The sequence below is a fragment of the Maylandia zebra genome, linkage group LG2 (assembly GCF_041146795.1).
Source record: "Maylandia zebra isolate NMK-2024a linkage group LG2, Mzebra_GT3a, whole genome shotgun sequence".
Lineage (NCBI taxonomy): Eukaryota > Metazoa > Chordata > Actinopteri > Cichliformes > Cichlidae > Maylandia > Maylandia zebra.
The window spans coordinates 35461436-35487408 of record NC_135168.1 but is presented as its reverse complement, the minus strand read 5'-3'; the positions used below and the strand labels follow the sequence as shown (position 1 = coordinate 35487408).

General features: G+C 40.7%; 1 protein-coding gene across 1 annotated transcript; it reads right to left on the bottom strand.

The window, feature by feature from the left end:
- Positions 1 to 21717: 21717 nt before the first annotated feature.
- mchr2b (melanin concentrating hormone receptor 2b) lies at positions 21718 to 25657 on the bottom strand. The gene is made up of 2 exons (XM_004541075.2): positions 24913 to 25657; positions 21718 to 22862 (listed from the first exon to the last, which is right to left on the bottom strand). Exons 1-2 carry the CDS (start codon positions 25314 to 25316, stop codon positions 22223 to 22225), a joined length of 1044 nt encoding a protein of 347 aa, XP_004541132.2. The 5' UTR covers positions 25317 to 25657; the 3' UTR covers positions 21718 to 22222.
- Between the last annotated feature and the right edge of the window lie 316 nt (positions 25658 to 25973).

Here is a 25973-nt window from a genome sequence, read left to right as displayed (position 1 = left end):
GGTAGGTAACGTTAGCCTACATGAAATTATTTGTCTGAATGTGATAGTAACCTAAATTTTTAGCATTAAGCTAATGTTACATGATTCGCTAATTGCTAATCAATAAATAGCTAGTTAACTGTTTTAACGTCAGTTAATATTGTGGAGGGGGCTAAATTGTTATGGAAAATAATAATGTAACGTTAGGTAATTACAGTACTCCCACCTTTCCTCATTTGTATTCATCTTTTAAGCAGGTGTTTTTTGTTTACATTGTTATTGCCTTCTGGTTAGCTAACGTTTACCCTGCAGGTAATAGTCACTTTTCCACCCCTGTATATATTATAGTTGTAAGCCTAGTTGTTAAAGTGCACATCATTAATGTTAATTAAGCAATATCACATGAGAGGGAATGCTGTTTTTTAATATGAGCACTGCTGTGATTCGGTCAAAGATAATCATAACATAACATTCTCATATGATATTATACTGTTACTTTGCATTCTGCTATTCAGCATTTCACTGTAATGATGACAATAAATTGAATCTAATCTAATTTGCATATCAGTTAACATCATACATATATCTCTTTGGTTTTTCATTTATATTATATAATTTCATTTTATTCCTGGAATCATATGTTTTTATTATTAGACTTTAATACTCAGTGGTGTCACATACTCCTCTCTTCAGATGCACTGTTGAAGTTTCTAAATCCCACCCCTGGGCCATCTACCACATCTACCGCTGCTGCCTCCACTTCAGCAGCACAACCCACCAGTGATGCAGCTTTAGCAGCACAACCCAGCCATGATGCAGCAGCATCAAGCGGTCTTCCTGTTGCCTCCACCTCAGCAGCACAACCCACCAGTTTTGCAGCAGCATCAAGCGGTGTTATTGTATTTCATATATTCATTTTTTAATTTTTTGTATTCATTTATTTATTCATATATTTTTTTTATCTTGTTAATTATTCTGATTGTGAATTTGCTTTCTTTAAGTAAAAAAAAAAGGTCAAAGACAAAGCTATTCGGTTTCTTGTGAGTACATACACTACACTGCCGATGTAGGGGGGCGCCACCTGAAATCTTGCCTAGGGCGCCAGATTGGTTAGGGCCGGGCCTGCTCACATTTGACTCTAGAGTATTTTGGTAAACAGAAGCGATCACTGATGGTCGACTGAATGACTGCAAGGTGGCCAGGTGTGGTGGTTACAAAAAACAGTCCAAATCATGCTGTGCTTGACAGTTTGTATGAGGTGTTTGTGCTCATATCCTGTGTTTGGTATTTGTCAAGCGTGGAGCTGTGCATTATGTAAACACCTCTACTTTTATCTCGCCTGTCTTGTGGTTTGTTTAGATGGGACTTTGTAAACTACACCGTGCTGTCATGCTCTTTTTAGAGAGAAGAGGTGTTCCCCTGCAAACTCTGCCGTACAAGCCAAACTTGTTCACTCTTTTTCTAATTGTGCTGTCATGAACATTTCACATGCTAACCGAGGCCCGTAGAGCCTGAGATGTAGCTCTTGGTCTTTTTTGCACTTTCTCCATGCAGTGCACAGTCTGACTTTGGGGTGAATTTGTGGGGATGTCTACGGTGGCCCTGAGAGGCCAAATGGACTGATCTTAAGAAAACATCAGCAATAAGAAAAACGCTGCAAAAGCACACAGAACACAACGGAAATAGGAAAAACGACAACGGAAATAGGAAAAACGACAACGGAAATAGGAAAAAACAGATTTCCAATAGCACAAGGGAAGTGTTTCTGGGGAGACAATAACCAGACGAACCAGTTGCTGGAACCCAAAACATGCTAGGTGTGTTTTATCATGATTCATATAATACTGATGACAGATTTTTAGGCTAACACACTTACCTCTCATCTTTTCTTTCCTCATAAAACCGATAGATCCTCCACTTCTTTTAAGCGCAACTCTTAACATATTTTGGTTCCTGCAACTGGTCCGTCAGGTTATTGTCTCCCCAGAAACACTTCTTTTGTGCTTTCGGAAATCTGTTTTTTCATATTTCTGTTTTCTTTTTTCCTATTTCCGTTGTGTTTTGTGTGCTTTTGCAGCGTTTTTCTTATTGCTGGTGTTTTCTTAAGCTGCAGTCCATTTGGCCTCTCAGGGCCACCGTAGATGTCCAATGTTGGGAAGATTGTGAGATTATGTAAAGACATACCTAAAAGCTTGAGACCAGCAAACTGCTAAAACTTCTACTTTTTTAGAGGTGCTCACACTCACTGATGAATGTTTAATCAAATACATTTGATTAGCAGCACCTAGCTGCTATTTGTCCTTTCCTATGGAGGGAGTATGGGTGTACTTATACATAGATATGAAGAGCCGATCCCGATTCAGACCAAATTTTAACTGGGTTCCACTTTCCCCCATCTCTTCCCCAAGTTTCATTTGGCTCAGGAGCTTTAGTCTTATCTTGCTGACAGAGTAGAGTGACAGAAAAACAACAGACAGGCAGACAAACGGTGCTGAAAATCTGCCACTGCCTCAGTAGCTGCGCTGGCTGTTTCAGCTTTTTTCAAGGAAAATACTCCTGTGAGCAGAGCAGTTGAGAAGAAAGATGGCTGAAAAGGGGTTTAAGTTTGCTTCTTAATGGGGAACAATAGGCCTGGTATCACAGCTCTGCATATCTACGTCTATGAGACTGGACATTACACTGAGTAATGTGCTCATAAAATTTGTTACAGCAACTGTACTGAAACAGAAAGTCTCTTTATGTTATGAGAAAAAAGTGTAATTGTGAAGTTACCGAGTCATTTGTATTAAAAATTGCTTGGGGAGTTGATTATGTTCAGCCTGTTAGAACAGAGTAGGAAAAAGAGCCAGAACACAATGAACCAGTGCCCTAGCACGGACACGAGAAGTACCTGATAATAGTTGGAAAATATTACCCCATCTTCCCCACAGGCAGTGAAGGAGACAAAGCAAAGAGGTACAAAAGGTAACACTTGAATTGGTAAGCATGGAAGAAATAGTACGCCATCATTTTCTGTTACACCCATGACTCTAAAATTAAATCCACAAAATACTCAAATTTGTTGTCATTTAAATTAGAAACGCTCATCTTGCACATTTTGACCAATGTTCTTATTAAAAATCAAGAATTAAAATAAGCTTAGTGCTTTTCTGATAGTTTAGATAATAACAGTTTTCCTCCAAGATCCTGGTAGACAAAGAAAAGAAGACATGGAAGAAATGCTCTTATGAAGCCTCAGATAAGTCCCCTCCGTCACTATAAAGCATTCAACCTTGTGACTCAAATGACTCAAATTAAAACTCAAAGTAATTTGAAAGTTTTCTTCTTTTGATTAAATAACTGTTATTACATAATAATAGAATATATTAATTATACTATTTATTAATATTTAAAATGATAATTTATATTAATAATGCTTTTGAAATGTTACAATTGTAATATAATACCACATTTTTACTAAGGTTATGTCACAGCTGTCATCTCCTCCTGATGTTTAAGTCATCAAACAGTCACGAGGTTTTAAACTACAGTTCTTTTAGGAGTTAAGCTGGTTGACAAAAGCTAAAAACGGTGTACATGCATAAATAGCTTTGGGTATGCTACACTAAAACACCAACAGCAGGAAACGGCACAGTGTTCTCATGTTGCCTCGCTTGCTGTTTATAGCGTTCAGCCAAGATGTATCTAAGAAATTTGTTTACTTGACCTGGCACGACAACGCTGCCGAGGAGTTTGTTGTTGAGTAAGAAGCAGGGACTGAGGGTTTACGCTGTTTGGAGTGTGTTTTTCTTGAAAGCCTTCATGAGAAAACACTGAATCTTTAGCTCAAGCAGGAATTGCACAAAACCTTCATTCAACACAGTGTCCTATATGATTTTTGTTATTGCAAATATGCATTCTTTTCTGTAGCTGAAAAGTCATGTTAGGCGAGGCCTGAAGACCAAGCTTTGTCAGTACAAGGCTCCTCTTTATGTCAATGGAACAGAGGCCATGACTTATACTTTCAAGCTTATGAGCCTAGATGACTGCACAAAGAGCTTCCAGTGTGGATCACTGATGTGCACAACTGACTACATTCGAGCAGCTCTGTTAGCTTTCTGCTTTAAGCCCAGAGTAATGTTCTCTAAAAAAAACCCAACAACAACAAAGGAACAGTCACACATTTACTCTGAGAGGTTTTTAATTTAGAAAACCATAAAGAAGCTTTCTGTCACTTTAATGTTGGCACTTGAGTGTCAGCTTGCTGTCACACATAAAGAGGTTTATATTGTGCTTTAGTGCAAATTGCTTTGCATACTACAGTATGTGTGCAGCAGTACAGCATAGTCTCATTTGTTGATGATTTAGGTTTGTCTGTCAGTCAAGTTTTTTCCTTTATCAGGCTTTAAAAATCTCATTAATTCAGTTTATTAAAAAGAAAAGCTTTAAGTCAAAGGTCTTGCCTCACTGGAAGAGTTGGTGGAGGATCTGTAGTGGAGTTTGTTTCGTGTTTGGTGCTTTTAGCAGTTTGAAAAGTTGCTGCATGGAAAATTAGTTCAATAATTTACATAATATTTACGTAATATACAGTCATGTGAAAAAGAAATTACAGTATACCCCTGCAAAGTTGTGGTTCAGAGTTTGCAGTCTCAGTCGTTTTCTAATTTTTCCTTAGAACTAAGAATTGTTTGTGGAAACCCCTGGAATTTCACAGAAACTGCACATGTCCTTTGCAGCTTGGCATGGTGAAGTTTGAATGTAGCCAATTTGAGTGCATCAGTCATGTCTCCTTATTATTATCTCTGGCAGACGTCCAGTCCAGCATTCCCAAAATTTGCTGTTTTTCCACACTTAGCGGGTGCTTTAAGAGCGTAACACCCTCCAAATTTCAACTACATATCTGTAATTTCTTTCAGTTCATGTTTTTTCATGTTAGGATATAATGAACACATGACACATCCCACTGTGTCGCTATTCTTTGGAACAAAGACTAAGCCAAATAAGCTCACCCCATGATTCAGTAGCTTATAGAACCACCTTTGGTGAAATAATCATTTTCAGTCTCTCACATCGTTGTGGAGGAATTTTGCCAAAATGTTTTCCTTACAATATTGCTTTAGTTCATTGATGTTGCTCTTAACGTCTCTCAGCTGTCAGACAGATGGCTTCACATCTGAATAATCTGGTATCCAGTGGTTGCAAAACAAGCCCAAATCATCACCGCTCCACCACCGTGCTTGACACTTGGTGTGAGATGTTTGTTCTGATATGTTGTGTTTGGTTTGCTCCAAATGGGATACTGTGTATTATGACTAAACCTTTTCACTTTGGTCTCATCCATCCAAAGGTCATTGTTCCAGACATTTTGTGGTTTGTTCAGATACAATTTTGCAAATCTTTGAGAGAAGAAGCTTTCTCCAGGCATCCCTTCCAAACAAGCCATACTTGCTTGGTCTTCTTATAATTGTAATGTGATGAACTTAAACACTTAACATGCTAACTGCAGCCTTTAGAGCCTGAAATGTAGCTCTTGGGTTGTTTGCAATTTCTCTGAGCATTGCACGGTTTGATCTTGGGGTGAACTGACTGGGACAACAATACATTCGCTGCTGGTACGATTGTGGATTCACACCTGAATGTTTCCAGAGTAGCTGCTTTTATAAAGGTGATCATCAGTTAATCGTTTGCATTTCATTAGCAGCACCCAGCAGCCACTTACCATCCTTCTATGGAAGCAGTGAGGATGCACTTAGTTTTTCCTCACACTGCTTCTGCATTTAGGCTTAATCTTTGTCAAATGCATAATGATATAATATCGTGTTGTTCATCTCAGGTTATATTTACCTAAATTTAAGATCTGATTAGGACCTGATTATTTGTATTGTCTCCTTAAATGTACTTTCCTTTTTACATGGCTGTATGAGACATGTGATATATTGTCTTATCATATATTAGTTGCCTTTAATACTGCTCTAAAGCCACCTTAATGTGCTCTCAGATTAGTTTTTTTAACTATCTGCCGGGACCAATCTGACCTTTGTAGTTTTTACTATTTGCCACAAAGGACTACAAAGCGTCTTAAACTTATAAGGATTAATGAAGTAATGCAATCTAGTATATGCAGTATATGCAAATGCAAGAAATGAAGAACTGAAGCTAAGCAGGGGAAGAGGAGATAAAACATAATTTGTAAAGTGCCTGAGCTTGATCAGGGACTTCCACTGCAACTGTACTGCTGGGTTCATATTGTTCTCCTGAGTGTTAAAAAGCACCAATCATTTTAAAGGGCTTTACTTTGTGCACGTTTTTTCCAACTAATCACAACTTTGTTTTTACCCAGAGAAAGTCATGACGAGCTTACTTACTGCTTCCTAGCAGAGAAATGTCAAGATGACGATATACAGAGAAAATGGCATAGTTTCTGAATGTCACCCTCTCTTTCCCCTGTGATTTTCACCTTTTCTCCAGGGTTCCGATGTGTCTTCAGTTTTCCTTTGTCACAGGGTGCTAAACCATGCTTCTTCATCCCCCTAAATTGCGCTCTTTCTGATAACGTAAAAAAATGTCTTAGTTGCACTCAAGTAGAAAGGAGAAGGATTCTGGAGGAGCAGAATCCTGAACAAAAACTGTAGAGGCTTTGTTTATTTTCACAGAGCTTACTTTTCTGTGTCATATATATGCATCAACAGATAATATAGCTGATTAAAGTACACTGTCACACCTTATTCAGATTAATCTCATACAGTGCAGTGTTTCTACCCTTGTGCAAGTTGATCCACTCCACAACAGTCTCCCCACCCATCTAAGCCCAGCTCTGCCTTCAGCATCCGCCTCCTTCTATTATTATTAAATTTCCCAAAGGCAGTATTGTTGATTTGACTGTAGCGTACTGCTTTCGGGTGAACTGCTCCATGAAAGTAAACAACCTCCTGTGACAGCATGCTGGTTTAATATTAAGAATTAGGTTCAATAAAGTTATTAGTCTCTCTGAAAAAAAATTTAAACCCTAATTTCAAAGAATGCATTTAATGATCCAAACTCAAAGCTAACTTGAAGATGTTGCACACTTATAGTCTGTAATTTGATACACATTCATCAACATATGTATTTGCAAAGCACTTTACAGTGGTAATACACACAGACGCACGCTGGACCAGAGGCACGTTGGACAAATTACTAACCCTTAAAAACTGACCGAATTAGTGGTCACTTTTTTATTGGATCTAGAGGTTATATTCTAATTTAATTTGGTACTGTGTTTTACACATAAGTTGTGATTTCAGTCTCTCTCATTTGGTGTTTAGACTTCAAAACTACTTAGTTAAGATGCATTCTTCTAAAATGACATGCATTAGATTTCAAATTGTGATAAATGGCACCACTGTACACGAAGGGAAAGAAAGCGATCCTATTCTTAACTACTCTGTGAAATGGAGGCGAACTAGTGAGCCATACTGTCGATTCCTCTGACGGGGTTCATATTCATACATTTTATTTACACATGTTCAATAAGTATGTGGATGTTGACGCAGCCTTAGAATATGCAATAATAATGTGAGCGAAAATCATAAATGTGGCAAACAGGGAAGTCTTAGAATAACTTGTGAACTGACAATAATAACTTTTTACCTTGAAAATGACTGAAAAAGAGACAAAAACCTTCAGGAAGCCTGGAGAACTGTTGCTGAAGACCACTTCTGTCACAGTCCTGAGTCTGTGGACTGTGTTTTTCTGTTATTCTCTATTAGTTCTCCTTGAATTCATGATGTGTTTTTGCTAGCCTCTTGGTTTTGATTTCTGTCTCTAGTATTCCGAGCTCCTTAGTTCCTTAGCATTTCTTGTGTTCTAGTTCTTAGGTTCTGTGCTACTTCTGTTTAGTGTACAGTCATTTTTGCCAGTGTGTTCATTTGTTCTCTGTCAGCTGTATCCCCTAGTCAAGTCCTCGTCTGTTATGTTTCCTGTTTTACTTTGAAAGTCTGTGTATTATTATTCAATGTGTTGATTTTTGCTTCACCTTTGTCTTGTCATGGGGCGATCGTGGCTCAAGAGTTGGGAGTTCGCCTTGTAATCGGAAGGTTGCCGGTTCGAGCCCCGGCTTGGACAGTCTCGGTCGTTGTGTCCTTGGGCAAGACACTTCACCCGTTGCCTACTGGTGGTGGTCAGAGGGCCCGGTGGCGCCAGTGTCCGGCAGCCTCGCCTCTGTCAGTGCGCCCCAGGGTGGCTGTGGCTACAATGTAGCTTGCCATCACCAGTGTGTGAATGTGTGTGTGAATGGGTGGATGACTGGATATGTAAAGCGCTTTGGGGTCCTTAGGGACTAGAAAAGCGCTATACAAATACAGGCCATATGTCAGATTACTCTCAGCTGTGCTCTCCTCCTGTTTCACATTCCCTAATCACCTCAGTTTGTATTCAAGCCCTGTGTTTTTTCCCTGCCAGTTGTTGCGTCCTCCACGTTAGTTGTGTGTGTGAGTCTCTTGTCTTGTATCGTCAGCTCATATCAAGTCACCAAGTATTCTTGGTTTACTTAACCTTCCTAGTTGGAGTTTTATTTTTGTGTGGCCAAGTTTCTTATGCCAGCAAATAAGGCTGCCACTTTTGAGTTAACTATTCTGTCTCGGAGTCCTGCACTTGGGTCCAGCCATTGCCAGCCACACAGCTCACCGTGACAGTTTCTGACTCCTTGGAAAAATATAAAGAAACGAGGAGTGAAAACTTTTGCACAGCACTTCTTCTTCTTGTGGCTGCTCCCTTTAGGGGTTGTTACAGCAGATCATCTTCTTCCATCTCCTGCTATCCCTAGCATCCTCCTCCGTCACATTGACTCTATGCACGTCCTCCTTCATTACATCCATGAATCTTCTCTGAGGTCTTCCTCTTTTCCTCCTGTCTGGACGCTCTAGCTTCAAGTTTCCATCATTTTTCCTCAATCTGCACATGTCCAAACCATCTCGAACTTGCCTCTCTAACCTTATCTGTGTCGATCCTCGACGCCCCCAATGAAAACCTCCTCATTCTCTTCATAGCTGCCCTCATTCTCTTCTTACTAATCCTCTGAACTTCCCGATTCACTAACCGTCCTCCACACCATCCCTTCTCCTATCTCGCATTGTATTGATTCATAAGTGTTAGTTAATTTCCATCTCTATCCTTAATCATCCTAACCTACTGTACATCCTTTCCAGTTTAATCTCTCTGCCTAACCAATCAGTACAACTCCTGCTCTCTTTCCTTAGTGTTCAGTCTCACATACATGCATACCTTTTCCTTTGAATACTACTACACTTCCTCATTTTACCACCAGGTCTCCTTGCCTTCTTTCCTCTGCCTTGAGACTACACCCAACACCTTCCTGGCAGTTTCCCTCACCACTTCAGCTCTACGTTCCCAGCCATCTGGTATCGCTTCACTACCACCTAGAGCCTGCCTCAACCCCTCCCTGAACTCTGCACAGAATTCTTTCATCAAAATCCACCATTTAACCCCTGCTTCTCACTTTACTTGCTTCGTCTTCTTAGTTTCTAAAGTCATTCTGCATACCGTCATCCAATGCTGCCTAGCTACTTTCTCCCCTGACGCCACTTTTCAGTCTTCTATCTACACTCAACAAAAATATAAACGCAACACCTTTGTTACTGCTCCCATTCCCCATGGGATGGACGTAGAGACCTAAAATTCATTCCAGATACACAATATAACCATCCCTCCCAAACAGTGGTCACAAATCAGTCCAAATGTGTGGTAGTGGGCACATCTGCTATATTGAGATAATCCATCCCACCTCACAGGTGTGCCACATCAGGATGCTGATCTGACATCATGAGTAGTGCACAGGTGTACCTCAGACTGCCCACAACAAAAGGCCACCCTGGAATGTGCAGTTTTTTGCGCTATTGGGGGTCTGGGGTCCCAGAACCGGTCAGTATCTGGTGTGACCACCATTTGCCTCATGCAGTGCAACACATCGTCGCATGGAGTCTATCAGATTGTCAATTGTGGCCTTTGGAATGTTGGTCCACTCCACTTCAATGGCTGTGCGAGGTTGTTGGATATTCGTGGGAACTGGTACACGCTGTCGTATACGCCGGTCAAGCACATCCCGAACATGCTCAATGGGTGACATGTCCGGTGAGTATGCTGGCCATGCAAGAACTGGGACATTCTCAGCTGCCATCTGCCCTGAACAATGTGAACCATGATTCATCCGTGAAGCGCACACCTCTCCAACGTGCCAGACGCCATCGAATGTGAGCATTTGCCCACACAAGTCTGTTACGGCGACGAGCTGGAGTCAGGTCAAGACCCCAATGAGGACGACGGGCATGCAGTTGAGCATCCCTGAGACGGTTTCTGACAGTTTGTGCAGAAATTGTTCCAGCAGCTGTCTGGGTGGCTGGTCTCAGACGATCTTGGAGGTGAACCTGCTGGATGTGGAGGTCCTGGGCTGGTGTGGTTACACGAGGTCTGCGGTTGTGAGGCCGGTTGGATGTGCTGCCATATTCTCTGAAACGCCTGTGGAGACGGCTTATGGTTGAGAAATGAAGATTCAATGCACGGGCGACAGATCTGGTTGACATTCCTGCTGTCAGCATGCCAATTGCACGCTCCCTCATTGCTTGTGGCATCTGTGGCATTTTGCTGTGAGACAAAACTGCACATTCCAGGGTGGCCTTTTGTTGTGGGCAGTCTGAGGTACACCTGTGCACTACTCATGATGTCAGATCAGCATCCTGATGTGGCACACCTGTGAGGTGGGATGGATTATCTCAATATAGCAGATGTGCCCACTACCACACATTTGGACTGATTTGTGACCACTGTTTGGGAAGGATGGTTATATTGTGTATCTGGAATGAATTTTAGGTCTCTACGTCCATCCCATGGGGAATGGGAGCAGTAACAAAGGTGTTGCGTTTATATTTTTGTTGAGTGTATTTCAGATTGCACCCTCTGCATAAGATGTAATCTACCCGTGTGCACCTTCCCCCTATTCTTATACATCACCCCATTTTTCCACCCTCTTCTTCAAGTACATGTTCACCACAGCCATTTCCATCCTCTTCACAAAATCCACTACCATCTGTCGTTACAGGTTTCTCTCCTCAACACCATACCTACCTAACACCTCACCTCCTCGTTACCTCTGTTCCCTTCACCCATATGTCGCTGCAGCCTGCTCCAATCACTACTCTCTTCCCCCGGAAACACTCTCCACCTCTTCATCCAACTTACCATACAATTCTGCTTTTACTTCTACCTGGCATCCAATTTGTGGGCATACAACATGACTACATTTCAGCTTCAAACTTCATGATTCTCATTCTCATGATTCTGCCTGACGCTCTTCACCTCCACAAAACTATTCAGATACTCTTCCTTCAAGATTACTCCTGCTCCATTTCTCTTCCCATCTAAACCATGGTGGAACAGCTTGAATCCACCTCCGATGCTCCTGGCTTTGCTTCCCCTTTTGCACCATATTTTCAAGACACCCTGAGTTAAGATTTTGTGATTAGATATAAGATTGCAATCCTGGTTAGGTGGGAGTTTTTCCTCAGTGAAGAATGTTTTTTGTTTTTCAACTTATGAAACAAAGTTCAAACCTAAGTGCATCCGTGTGTGTGTGAGGAATGAAAAAAAAAGTGCTCATAATCAGAGATGGGCAGTAACGCGTTACTGTAATCTGATTACTTTTTTCAAGTAATGAGTAAAGTAAGGGATTACTATTGCAAAAATGGTAATTATATTACCGTTACTTTCCCGTAGGAACGCTGCGTTATTGCGTTACTAAAACCGTGATATTTTTTGCGAGAATGTGTCATGACATTGACGTAAGCGAGTGCGACGTTCGTGACAACAGCTGTGTGCAGATCAACAATGGATCATATATTGAGTGCGGGAGAGAGTATGAGCGTGCAGCGTTTAAAGCGTGGAAGTACTGACCTTACTTTGAGTTTGATTCCATAAAAAGTGACAAAAACATTAGCGTCCATCGTGCGTGGGAAGAAAACTTCTTTTTACAGCGAAAAAAACCCCTAAACTTCCGAGCAAGCACCAAGTGCGCTACGACGTAATGGGAAACTCACAGAGAATTTCCCATTGTTCAACTCACGGCTGTGGCACACCTGCACCAGGGTAAACCTCCGCCTACCCCACTACTGCTTTACAGGTGAAAATAGAGCAACAGGACCGCTAGTCTTTGATTTTATTTATTTTCTGCTGTGTTTTACTTGCATCTATTTGAAAGAGTGAGTTTAAACACAAAAAATATTTTATTTTATGTGCTGGAATGTGCAGAAAATAGGTTTAAATGTTAAACTAATTTATTCAAGTCAGAGAATGTTGTATATAATTAAATTTAAAGTTAAAAGATTAAAACTAATAAAACAAGATTTAAAAAGAGACTTTTCCATTTGATTAGATTTTATATGATATATATCAGTAACTAATTATATGTAATTAGTTACTGATTACTTTTTTCAAGTAATTTGACCAACACTGCTCGTAATACATAATCAGATTCCACCATGGAGTGTGTTTTGCATATTTAGGTCTGGTAATTTTTTATGGATCATCTCCCTGCAGTGCAAATAGAAGTGGGCTCTATCCCGGGGAAGCTTACTGTAAAATCCCTCGTGCCACAACCTCCTGGTGTTGCATTAAGATTTAATTTCCAGTAAAACAATGAGTCTTAACATGCATCAGAGCTGCAAGGGAGAGCAACAAGTGTTGCTCGCATGGCTCTCCATCAGCAGTCACAAGACCTCAACCCCAGTGAATATTTGGCATCATTTGAGGAAGAAAATTTTCAAACAACATCACAAGACATGCTCTGGGATGCTCTAAAAGCGAGCTGGAATTTTGTGTTTTGTGTGGTAGAAGGAAAGAAATAGTTACGTGAGGTGTGAGTTCTGATAAAAGCAAACAGTGAACAAAACCAGACTTTTAAGAGGGTTTCAAACACTGAGAGCAGTATCGCTGTGGCAGAGGCGGAGTGGAAAATCTGATTAGTGACCAATTGCATGTAATCTGGGGTTTTAGGCTGTATCCACACTGATAAACCTGAAAATACATTTTTCTCTCCTGCTGGGCTTTGTATCCGTGCCAGAACTGCTCTTTGCAGTTTCGAAATCGAGCTTTTTGGGACTGCTGACTATATTAGGTGAATCTGATAGCGCACGTTTCTTACATAACTTAGGAACGAGCCTCATGGTCTTTTATAGATGCTCCAACCATGCTCTGATCATAATTATTCATCCCAGGGGTGGCTTCAGTCTACTGCTTAATTATGTTGTCTATGTGCTCATCTTCAAGCCACCGTAACATCTTAATGTGTTCTGAATTTTGATTGATTTGACTGCACATGTCACATCCACATTTTAAACTTTATTCTCTTAATCATCTGATTTATTTCATGCAGGCAGGCAGAGAAGAGCTCTCTCTGCGGATGGCTCTCTAAAGCACCGCATTCAAAGCGGCTTCCCTCTTATTAGTTCTGGTGCTCATCAAATTTTTACACTGTGGTGCTCGAGGGTTTAAAGTTAATACTCTTAAAGTCACTGAGTGCCATCGTGTTTAATTTGTACGTGAGCGGTCACAGTTGTTGGAGATCAGCTCCAAATCACCCAACAATCTGCTTCCCATTCACTCGCCAGCTAATAAACCCGCGAGGCAGGTTTAAGACTGCTGCAGTGCACGCTCGTGTCACATCCACATCCAGCGCTCTCCTTCGATCACCGCGGTGCATGTAAACGTTCGCTCCACCACGAGTTCTGCCACACTGCTCACCTGAAAATTATGCTGACGTGCGCTGCTGTCGCTGGCGTTCGTACAGCATTCATATGCCTTCCTGCACCACGAATCCAGTCGCATTTTAATACTTTCAAATGTCTTACATCAACACTGTGCACACACGTTCCCATAATCATCTTTTTCATTTGAGTCGACGTCCTGAAACCTAAGCCTTCTGATTGTGACAAGTTCTGACTGTGCTTCCTGCGTGACTGAATATGTTTATGGTTGTCTACAAATTCCGCATTAAGAACAAAACCAGTTTTGTGTTAGAATTTGTGCTCCGGTTTTAAAAAAATAAGCCAAAAGTAAACAGTGCGGCTCATTTATGTGTTCAAACAGTTTGAGCAATGACAGAAAGTTAAATTAAAGCAGATTGTGGCTCCACAGATGATCCCTGTTAATGCTTTTGGTCTTCAACATTATTACTGAATGAATTCAGGCTGAGTTTGAGTTTGAGCAGAGCTCCGAACACAAACAGTATTTTTTTTTACTGTTAGAGAGATAGATTTTCAGGTAGCATCAGCATTACTGTGAGAGAGCTGTGCTACTGCAACATTTTAATATTCAGTGAAGTTTTTACAGTCAGTGCCGGCCCGTCAGGTTTAACTCCAGCAACTCCTGAGGAGCATCAGCTCACGTTTTCTGCATTCTCTGTAATGTTTCAGCAGCAGAGTGGAAAATATGTCAGATGTGCAGCTTTTCTGATATCATCATAATGCTGGTTTCTTCTGTAATGCAGGCAAATAAAAAAGAAAGAAAGATTTTGGCTTCCGTTCTGCCATCAGAGACCGGAGTGTATGGAATCCATAATTGAATTCATGTTGTCTCCGATGGGAAAATATTAAGTGAAGCTGGGCTGGAAGGGCTCTGCTTCACTGAGATAGGAGGGAGAAGTCAGTGCAGATGAGAGGTGAGGAGGAAAATGTGATTTATATGTTAGCCTGAATCATAAAAAGGACTCCTGTCAAACCTTTGATTGAATCACAGCTGGAACGCATTCAGGTTTAAGCGCTGAACAGGTGCTGCTTGTAGCAAGGATTGCGGAGAGGAAGGCAGGATGACCCGTCTACCTCGACCGGCTTCAGTAACGAAATGTGAACACAAGAGTGAGATCTCCCTTTGAAAAGAGCTGAAAATCACATTTTAAAAGGGCGAGCGGGACAAACCCCTACGAATAAGAAAAGTAAAGGTGGACTGAAAGTTATTTTCATTTCAAATTAAAGTCTACTTCAGAAACATAATCATATAAATACAAACACAGTTGATGGACCTGTTCTCTAAAACTTCTACTTGTTCATTTCGTACTTGGTTAATCATTGCTTGATTGCGAGTTTGCTTACTAACTAATTTCTTTCAGGACTCTAAGAAAATACCTGACATTTTTTTAATCACTTTTTTCCTGAGCTTTGGATGAAAAGGTGGACAACACTTCATTCAATGGAGGATATAGTGATTTGATCCCCTGCTGGATTTGTAAGTTTGCTCACTTACAAAGAAATGAACAGTCTGTGGTTTTTATATTAGTTTAATATTAATGAAGAGAGAACAAATATCAACCCATAATCCAGAAAAACAAATGACATAAAAGTTATACATTGATTTGCATGTTACTGAGTGGACTAAGCATTTGATCCCCAAGCAAAGCAAAACTTAGTACTTGGTGCAGAAAACCTTGTTGGCAAGCACAGCAGTAAGATGTTTCTTGTGGTTGATCACCAGGTTTGCACACATCTCAGGGGCCACTTTTCTTTATAGAAACTCTCTAAATCCTTTAGATTTCATCCTCCACAGATTTTCTACATGATTCAGTTTGGAGACTGCCCACTCCATGACCTTAATGTGCTTTAGCCACTCCTTTGTTGCCTCGATGATATGTTTTGGGTCAGTATTATGCTGGAAGGCCCAGCCATGACCCATCTTCAGTGTTCTGACTGAGGGAGGATGAAGTCTTCCTGGACCCTCAGCAGAAAAAAGGGCACAAAGTAAAATGTTTCAATCTCTGTGCGTACCGTTTCTGAGCGCAGAGTCGGCACCTTCTCACCAAGCTGATGATCCACTGACAGCGCTTTGGACTTACTCATGGGTTTTTTTTAGCAGATCGAATGCTTATTTCACGGCATGCAAATTAGTTTTTCAATTTTATGTAATTTTGGGGGTTTTTTCCCCCATTTTTGGTTGATTTTCTGCCCCTATTCATTAAAACGAAACTACCATAAAAATTAGAGACTATTCATTTCTTTGTAAGTGGGCAAACGTATGAATTCAGCAGGGGATCAAAAAATTATTTCCCCTGTTGGATCAGCGCAGCTGGAGTGAGCAGACAGTTAGACAGACCAGAAACAGCCAGCCAGGCCCTGTCTGAAGATTTTAAAAGTTCGCCTACTAGTACTTACAATGCTCACTAATTAATTCTGTTAAAATCCCTATAAGCAGTTTCCAGCTGTCATATTAAACTAAACTAGCAGTCTTATCCTGTCTAAAGATTAAGAATTTTACTTTCTCCTTTAATAGGAAAAAAAAAATCTGTGAAACTCCTGTTTTAGCTATCAGGAAGATTTTGTTCAACTGTGTTCCCAACTTTCAAATCAAAGATCCAAAGAAAAGAGGAGTGGTGGTGGTGGTTGTTGATGAAATCCTCTGCAACTTCACTTCACTTAACTAAAGCAAAGACAGAGGTCGATATATAATTCAGGGTCATTTCAGTGCACTGGTGTGACTTTGAAGCTGTTTTGGCTGCTGACGCTCTGACTCTTGCTTCGAAGAAGGCATGCAGGCATGTCCCAAAACACTAGACTAACCTGGGCCAAGCACACTTCCCCAGTACCTCCTTTTTTAAACTGGCACTTTCAACTGTTCCTTTGGCATTACTGGCATGTTGCTGGAGTGCTAAATAACACAAGAGCTACTGTACGAGCTTCACCGTAAATAGCAGAGGCAAGTGTTTTCGCTTGATGCGTCTGAAGATAATCAAAGATAAATCTGAAATATTACCACTGCACCAACTACTGATTAAAAGTTTGACTCTCCATGGATACTCTTTATGGTTGCTAAAGTGAGAATCGAGAGCACCGATGTATTAAATGAAATGCTGCTTGAATTACTGGGAAATGATTTGGAAGGATGCAGTTATACTGTACAATATGCTGCAGGTCTGAACATTTACAAGAAATTCACAAAGAACTCACAGAGTTCATATATATGATTGACATGTAAGCCATACCAAAAGCTAGAGAAGCCACAGAAGCTTTAAAGAGGCTTTTAAAGCTTTCATTGGCTGAGTAATTCAGCATAAAGCAATGAAAGAAAATAAAGAAAAAACACTTTACAATACAGACAGTGAGGAGACCACAGCAAAGCAAGGTCAGGGCTGGATTAACCCAATGTTGAGGTCCCTGGGCAAAAATCAGTTTTATTTATTTTTATTTAGATTATTTGATTTCACTTAAACTTGTTTGTTCTGGATGTAAGCTCAATGGCAACAGAAACAATAAAGGGAAATGCCACCAGTTTCACACATTAAACGCAGGTAGTGAGCCCTAGTCTGGTTCAACCTGTGAAATTGAGACTCCCAGCAGAAACAACAGCAGCGCTTCTTCCAGCAAATTTCCCAAAACAATATTTTTATAACAAGCTAGTGGTTTATAACTAGTGTCACTATTATAGAGTCAAGTACCAAAGAGGAAGAGAGGATCGGGGAGGATGAGCAAACTAACAAGATGTGAGAGACGGCAGACGGTCTCCCATTTCCTGTGTCAACAAAGTGTCTTTTATGCACCATTCTGGTCATTTCTGGTAGAAGGATTTTACTGTAACCATGGTTATGAAGATTTGTTTACCTTAATAAAGCAGCAAATTTTAATCCAAATCATAGTCTGTCCCTAAGACGAATCAAGCTGCTTAAAGCCAATTTCTTTTAGCTTTCACTTGAAATAAAACCCTTTATTGTTATGAACAATCGTTGAGTTCAGAGGTTGTAAAATGAGGGAAGTGTTGCTTACATTGAAAGTTACACAAGGTTTGTCCCATCAAGTCTGAGAAAACAGTTCTCCTTCAGCATTGGGGGAGAGTTGCTATCCCAAGGGAAGGAGTTTGACCATCCCCGAGTGATGCTAACACCGAGTTTGAGATGGATGGGTGGATTGATTAATTCCACTGTGGTGAAAACAGACCCGAGCTAGATGACAAAGCTTTCCATTTACCAGTCCATCAGTTTTCCAACCTTCTACAACAGTCACAAGCACTGAGTAGTTCATTTTCCATTCGGTTCACGTTTATTTACATAGCACTGAATGACAACAACAGTCACCTCGAGGTTCTTCATACTGTACAGTAAAGACATTACAGTATTCTGGAGAAAACCTCGAGATAACACTTTGAACTAATGGGAAGGAAAAACTCCCTTTTAACAGGAAGAAACCTCCGGCACAACCAGGCTCAGGGAGGAGCAGCCATCTGCTACAACCAGTTGGGAGTGAAGGGAAAGAGAAAAAAAAGGAAAGAAAGAGAAGACAAAAGAAAGAGAGGAGCAGGAAACCAGACTAACACGGAGTAACGAAGAGAAAAGAGAAAAATGTAACGACATCCTGCAGGGGTTCATAAACGCCTAGGGAGTGAAAAGAGGTGAGTGGAGATGTGCTAAGTGCATCGCATGAGGTCCTCCAGCAGTCTGAGCATATAACAGCATTACTAAGAAAGGATTTAGGGTCACCTGATCCAACCCAAACTATAAGTCTTATCAAAAAGGAAAGTTTTAAGTCTATTATTAAAAGCAGAGAGGGAGTCTATCTCCCAAATTCATACTGGGAGCTGGTTCCACAGATACAGGCTCTGCTTCCCGCTCTACTTTTATAAACTTTGGGAACCACAACAAAGCCTCAGTAAGTCTGAAAGCAAAATACTCTGTTGGGATAATATTATACTATAAGATCTTTAAGCTATGATGGGGCCTGATCAGTCAAGACTTTGCATGCAAACACAAGGATTTTAAAATCAATTCTAGGTTTAACAGGGAGCCAATGAAGAGAAAGAGGTCCCCGTTGGTGCTCTCACCGCAGCGTTTTGGATCAACTGGAGAATTTTTAGAAGAACCTGATAATAATGCATTGCATATCCTCCATTGGGTGGCTGTGCTGAGCTGAGATAAAGTGACAAATCTGGACATGTAGAGATAAATCTGCATGTCCAAACTCTATTGAAATAAGCTACATGTGGTAGTTCAGACATCTACTAATGATCTCTTCCAGGGCACATTCCCTTTGAAGGTAACTACGGTGGCCCTGACAGGTCAAATGCACAGTAATTTAAGAAAACACCAGCATGTAGAAAAATGCTGCAAAAACACACGAAACACAGCAGAAGTAAAAATATAACACAATGGAAATGGGAAAAAAAAATGTCACAAAACACAATAGAAGTGTTTTTGGGGAGTCATTAGTGCAGATATGACAGAAGCCAAAATATAAGAAGGACTCCACTGACACACGCTTTAAAAGAAGAAGAGGAGGATGCATCGGTATCGGTGACACAGATGCCTGTTTACTGTTCACTCCACGACTGTTCCTTCACGTTATCGTCTCCCCCAAAAACATGTGTCGTGTTTAGTGAGATTTTAAGCTGCTGCCGCCATGAAAAAAAATGGACAGAAACTGGGATATTCCCGTTTTTCTCTTGTGAGTTTGTATTGAAATGCAACAAGGAATCACTTGAGGGCCATTGACAAAGATAATGTGAGCTTACTCATTGACAAAGGCTCCCTTTCACAATACAGGGCCTCGATATGAAGTCAGACTCTGAGAGCCACTTCAACACTTCGAGCTCGGTTTGTATTTTGAGTTTCCAAACGAATTTACATGTCGTTAAATTACCACAAACTAATTTTCCAACTTGTATGCATCCAGGGCCCAGTTGCCTAATTAAGCACAGCTGGTAATCCACAGCGTAGAGAGAAACACACTGAAACACACTGTGATTATTTACTGAGGAGCAAGTGTGCGAGGACTCAGGAATGACCTGTAATTAATGAATGTGCGTTCCTCTTTAAAAACTCACTAGGCTCCTTCACCTCAGTTGGCACACAATGAATAAACAACACTCAAAATTAAAAGAATTCATCTTAAAAACTTATGAAAGAAACCAGTGATGATCATCTACTGTGCAGTCATAGCTGTTTCCAAACTATACAGTGACAGTTTATTCCTCTGTGTTTATGCTGCGTCACAGATCTAACAGGAAGCGTTATACTTATAAAACGTTCTCACTTTTCATTGTGCATTTTAACGTTACACTGAAGGGAAATGAGTATGCGGTCTCTGTAATATCACTCTGAGCCCTTTATGAGAAAAAACAACAACTTCTTATCACAAAATTACATGTCAGAGGCACAATCTGAAGCACATATCAAATATACATGGGAGGAGAGAAGAACACCAATATTAAATCAACTATCTCAACTCAATATACAGTATCAACACTGTTTCTCCTAATCTGACACTCAACAAGAAAAAAAAAACCCAAAACAATAAAAAAACATGCCAGTTTTCAGACGTCCGCTTCTGCGTCCACGGCCTTTCTTTGAAGCTTTCTTTCAGGAAAAGCAGGACAGTGTTTGTGAGCTGTTTGGCAATAAAGAAAGAAATAAAACACAGAATGCCTGATGATTTGGGAAACCATTCATTAAGGCGGAAACCACAACACTTCTTGGTCTTACTTTTTGGGTTTAAATCCGTCACTGGTGTTTTATGCTGAATTTACCAGCAATCTGAGGGTAAAACAAACAGGCTGTTCACTGAGGGCGTCGGAAGTAGCACAATAACAGACTTTGTGTTTGTGATTTTTGAAAAAGTCTTGCTCTAGATTCATTACAAAAACATTTCATAAATAGTGTGCGAACCACACCGCGCGAACAAATACTTATGATTTACAGTACTTTGTACAACAATCCGGTAGTTTGTAACAGGCCGCCTGAGCTGCTGTAGGATTTACATGACTGAGAAAATCATCTCTGCTGTTGTTCTAAAGTTTGTCTGCCGTAAAATCGTCTTAAATTTTTTTTCTTATTCTGTTTCCTTCAAATATAAAACAACCACATATTGGATTATTGGGTCCCACGATTAAGAAGTGTGTACATTTAGTAGTTGTAACTAATGCTTTTCAATATTTACATTCTATATGGTGAATATATAATTTGATCTTACTCTACACACCATTAAAAATTGATTGTGGGTTGGCAGGGTGTTAGGTACGGAAGAGGATTAGGGCCACTGGGAAAAAAAAAAAGTTGGCACATCTTCTTTTTCTTCTTTTCCTGAATTCTGAGAAAAAAGTCAGAATTCTGACTTTTTTCTCTGATTTTTTTTCCAGTGGCCCTAATCCTCTTGGTTATGAAGATTTGTTTACCTTCCCTGGACTTAAACCAGGTTCTGCCTGTCTTTAAGATTGAATTAAAGAAATATTAATTAGAAGGTCGGCTGGATGATGATTAACTCATGGATTTGTGTCCTGTTTGGAGTTTTTTTGTCTTCCCTTATTTTTTACCCCCGATTAATCTCCTTTTCGTATGCTTTTTACTTTCACTTTCTCCCTGGTTAGGTTTAGGCATCCAAAACTACTCGGTAAGGTTTAAGATCAGGATTAGCGACTTGAGGTAACTGTTGTTTTGATTTGGCTATATAAAGAAAAATGAATAATTTACAGATCAAAATAACACTCTACTGTTCAATTTTTTCATTGCTTAAAAATGTATTGTGATTTTTTTTTTTTTCAGTGTTTCGGGGGGAACAAATCACACTGGTGATGTAGATGTTTTAAAAAAAACTGTACGTGTCAATTATGATACAGTAGGGGTTGATGACCTATTTCTTTGGTAACGTCTGAGCTGCTGGTGGAAGAACCATGAGAAATTATTAGTAGATCGCCAACCAAGGCCTCATATAAGGTGGAAAGTAAATGGATGGATATGCAAAATAATGATGTAAATTATGTATTCACCATTAGTAAAGCCATCGGTTCCAACACAGGAGCCCTTATAAATAGTTCCTTCTTGGAAAATGGTGCTGATAGCTGTCACATACGCTCAGAATGAACATGCCACCATGTGTGTTAACATTATCCGTCAAACACATAATAAAGCTGACTCCTTCTATCACCCTCCCATAGAAAGAGTCCTGAACATCACATCATTTCACACACTCAGCATGTGAACGCTTATCCAGCAAGCTGCACTTCAGTGTTGCAACTGACCAGCAAGAGACTGGAAGTACAGTTTATGAAGGCTAATGGAAACACTGAGGCTAAAAGAGAAAAAAACAGTACTTCCACTTTCCTGTTTTTTTCAGCTGCGGTTGCTTTTGCTGCTCGTGCCATTACGTTAGGTGGTATGAGTTTATGGTGATTCCATCCATCCGAGCTCCTTTCTTCTGTGTTAAGCAGCAATATATTTACATGTACATATGTGTATATATAGAAAAAAAAGTTAGATGACCGTACAGCGGTAGTTGGGGTCGTTTGTCGTGCTGGAGCCATCTGTTTTGACCACCGTCACCTTGGAGGAGTGCTGGGAGCTGTGCAGCACGTTCTTTCGGCACAGACGCTCACGGTAATTCTGGGCGAAGATGAGCAACATGAGCGGATTGATGCAGCTGTGAGAGTAGCTGAGGCAGATGCTGATGTTGTAGGCATAGACGAAAGCGACGGTTGGCTTGTTGTTGCTCAGGTTGATCACCTGGATGACGTGGTAGGGCGACCAGCAGATCAGGAACAGGGCGATGACCATGAGGACCATCTTAGTGGCTCTTTTAGCCCAAACAGACTGCTTACGCTTGACCCGACGTATGGAGCTGAACACGTGGTAGAGGGTGAGCGAGTAGAAGGTGCTGATGATGATGAGGGGGATGATGAAGCCCAGGATAGACTGGTAGAGAGTGTACCAGTACATATCTTCAGGCCCGTCCAGGTACATCATACACACCTCCAAATGCTGCCTGCTCACAACCTTGGCGTACATCATGACGGGGACGGAGAGGAGGAAGCTGCCCAGCCACACCAGAATATTGATGATGATGGTCCACTGCACGGTCCTCTTTTCTGAGGTGGGATGGACAATAGCTATGTACCTGTGAGGGAGAATGCACTGTGTAAAGAGTATGACCACTCTCTTGAACACAAATGGTAAAAGCAGCTTTGCCAGAGTGCATGCAAGTGCAGGATTTTGCTTGGATGGTCATTTTCATGCTGGATGAGCTCAGGCTACCCAATGAGATACAAGGTACTATGTCAGAGATACACAATCATTAAAGTGATGATTGCACTGATAAATCAGCATAATTTAATAAGAGTAATTTAGCAAGAGGATGTAAACACATTTCCATATGGATTGTGCTTCAGTTTGAAGAGCCAGAAAAATCATTTTGCCATTACATGCAATCATTGCCATTTAAGTAGAGCCAGGGACTGTCTGCATGTTTGCGCCTGACCTTTCTGTTGCGATTTAGCAGGCGTGGACACAAAAACACTCCTGTAATTTCCTCCATGACATGCTGCTAAATTGCCATTGCTCTCTTATCATTAATTTAGTATACTGATCATTCAGAGCCATTCGTGTCCTGAGCTCAGGTTGAATATGTTTGCTATATGCCCAAATACCCCCACTTCAGACTGTCAAAACACTAGATAGCCCTGCACTATATTATGTGCAAAAAAGGTGTCCCTAGATGATTTTTAGGTTTGCATAGAGGAAGAATACTACAGTTTACCTCTATGCAAAGAACCAACAGCCCTTCGGGTATTGTGTTTCAAATAAACAAACACTTGTACGTATCTAAAACCTATAAATCCAACAGCATTGGGGCATTAAAACATGAGTCACTCATCTGTAAATGTTTTTACAATTATTTAGGTCTTCTGTTAATTGGGAACAAGATCATGTTGGTATCCACAAACCTCCCATGAAATGAAATTACACAGCAGCCCGAGATAAAGTGGCCTTTGTTGGGATAAACAGCAGCGAATTCAAAGAAAAGCACCGTAATGGCAGTTTGGACTTTACCTAATAAGAAATTAAGGGAAAAAAAAAAATGCAATTACAGTATGAGCAGATGTTGAGCAGATAATGTATGCTTTCTTTGAAAGGTAACATTGATATCAGAAATAAGGGGCAACTCAAATAAACTCAGATAATCAGATATCAAAAATGTGATTTGGAAACTCGGGAAAATCAGCTGCTTTTTGTTTTAGGTTTCCATGAGTTTCACTGCCATTTGACTCAAGACTACAGACTAAAATTATTTGCCTTGAAAGGGAAGAAGTTTTGATTTTTTTTAAAAGGATTGTTTGATCTTTTCCTCAGTGTTTGCTACAGTTAAGCCTTTGTCTTTGTTTTCCCCGTTAAAGAAGTGATTTAAAATGATGAAGCTGAATTGATGTGATATAAAGCTCCGATGATTCACAACCTAAATGGCAAAGCAAATAAGAAACCTGTGAGGAATTCTTCCTGTGGAGGTGGTGCCGCTAAATCGGAGCACATTTATCCGGTCCAGTGAGCCCCCTCGCAGAAATGTATTATGTGTATTATTCTGAAGATGTGTGCAATCATACCTCTGTCAAAGCCACCTGATCCAGATTATGTCTAAATGGAGATGTTTATCACTTCAGCTCTTTGGCGTGAGGGCTCATTTAATGTCCTGAATGTGTTCAGCTCACAGACCCGACACATTTATATAGGGAAGATTGTGTTTTCATGGGTTGTTACTCGCATGAAAAAACCCACTCAGTGGTACATTTTTAGAAGGAGTGCCTTTCAAAAGAAATGAAAGCTTCACTTGCACCCACTGAGGCTGGCTATGTATCAGGCTGAACAAATGAGCATGAGCATGGATTTCTGTTTTCAAACAGAAAACTCTGGAAATGAGATTTAAAAACACCTACTGTGGAATAAAATAAAGACAGTGAGTACAAAGTGGCTACCAGACAACTACTTTTACTTATTTTCAGGTAATATTGGGTTGTTATTATCTTGATTTTTTGCACAGATAAATACAGATAAAATTTGTTGTTAGCATGCTTTGGAGGATATCTTTTGTTTTGTTTTTTCCTAAAAGATAAAATATTAAAATATCTTCATGGATTGGGAACAACTCTGTGAGATGTGTGGATTTCAACGCTTACCGATCAATGCACAACACAGTGACAATCCCCACTGTGGTGAACTGGTTGCTGACATCCACCACAACGACCGCTTTGCACATGAAGTTTCCGAAAACCCACTGCCTGTCTCTGACCAGCTGGTGAATGTTGAAGGGCATCACAAGCAAGAAGAGCATATCTGCTATTGCCAGGTTAAGCACGTAGATGTCTGATACCATTTTCTTCTTGCACGCTGCCACCGCGTAGATAACCAGCCCGTTGGCAACAACTCCAACTGAGCACAGGATGCCATAAATGGAAGGGAATATGTGCATGAAAGTGGTGATGTCGATCTGACTGTAAGGCGAGGGAGTTGAATTCTGACATGACTGATCAGCGAAGCTGTCTGTTTGGTTGTTTTTGCACAATATGCCAGTGTCATTCATCTTCAGCTCGTCCTCACAGTCACCTCGGCGTGGCCAGTAATTAAGTGGCGCACCGTGCGCTCCGGGATCCCCTCAAGCCCGAGCTTCAAACTTAGGGCGGCAAACTTTGGCTCTCTCTCCAAACGCGCGTATCCGCTTCTCTGCCCTGGCTTTCACTTACAAGGATTATATGATTTAGCACAAGAGGAGGGAAAAAAGCAGTGTCCAATCCAGGCTGACTCCACTAGCAAAGATATCGTTCCGAAGATGTTTATATGTGGGAGCAAATTAGGATCCAAATGTTTACTGTGCGCTTCTGCCGCGAGCTTCAACGGACACCAGTGTTCCCTCCTTGTAGAGGATCACGCTCCGCGTTGTGTAATGAGAGGAGCAAGTCACAAATCGGCACTTTAACCTCATGACAAGAATTTTTTTTTTTTTTTTTTTTTGGGGGGGGGGGGGGGGGAGTAAAAAAACATTTAGTGAGACATTTTTGATCATAGGGGCGTTTCCAGGATTTTTTCCCATTTAAACGAGGCGACACACCCACAGTTTGTGCGCCTTTACGCTTCTACTTCTTTCTGGGTGTAGGTTAAGATTCAAGCTTCGTGGATCAAAGAGGACTTCCTGCTTATACTTTAAGACGGCAAACTGAAAGAATCTCTCTTCAAGTTCTTT

Coding starts and splice junctions, on each gene's coding strand:
- mchr2b (XM_004541075.2), bottom strand. CDS start 25,316: ATGAATGACACTGGCATATTGTGCAAAAACAACCAAACAGACAGCTTC. Junction 22,863..24,912: donor ACTGTGTTGTGCATTGATCG/GTAAGCGTTGAA, acceptor TCTCCCTCACAG/GTACATAGCTATTGTCCATC.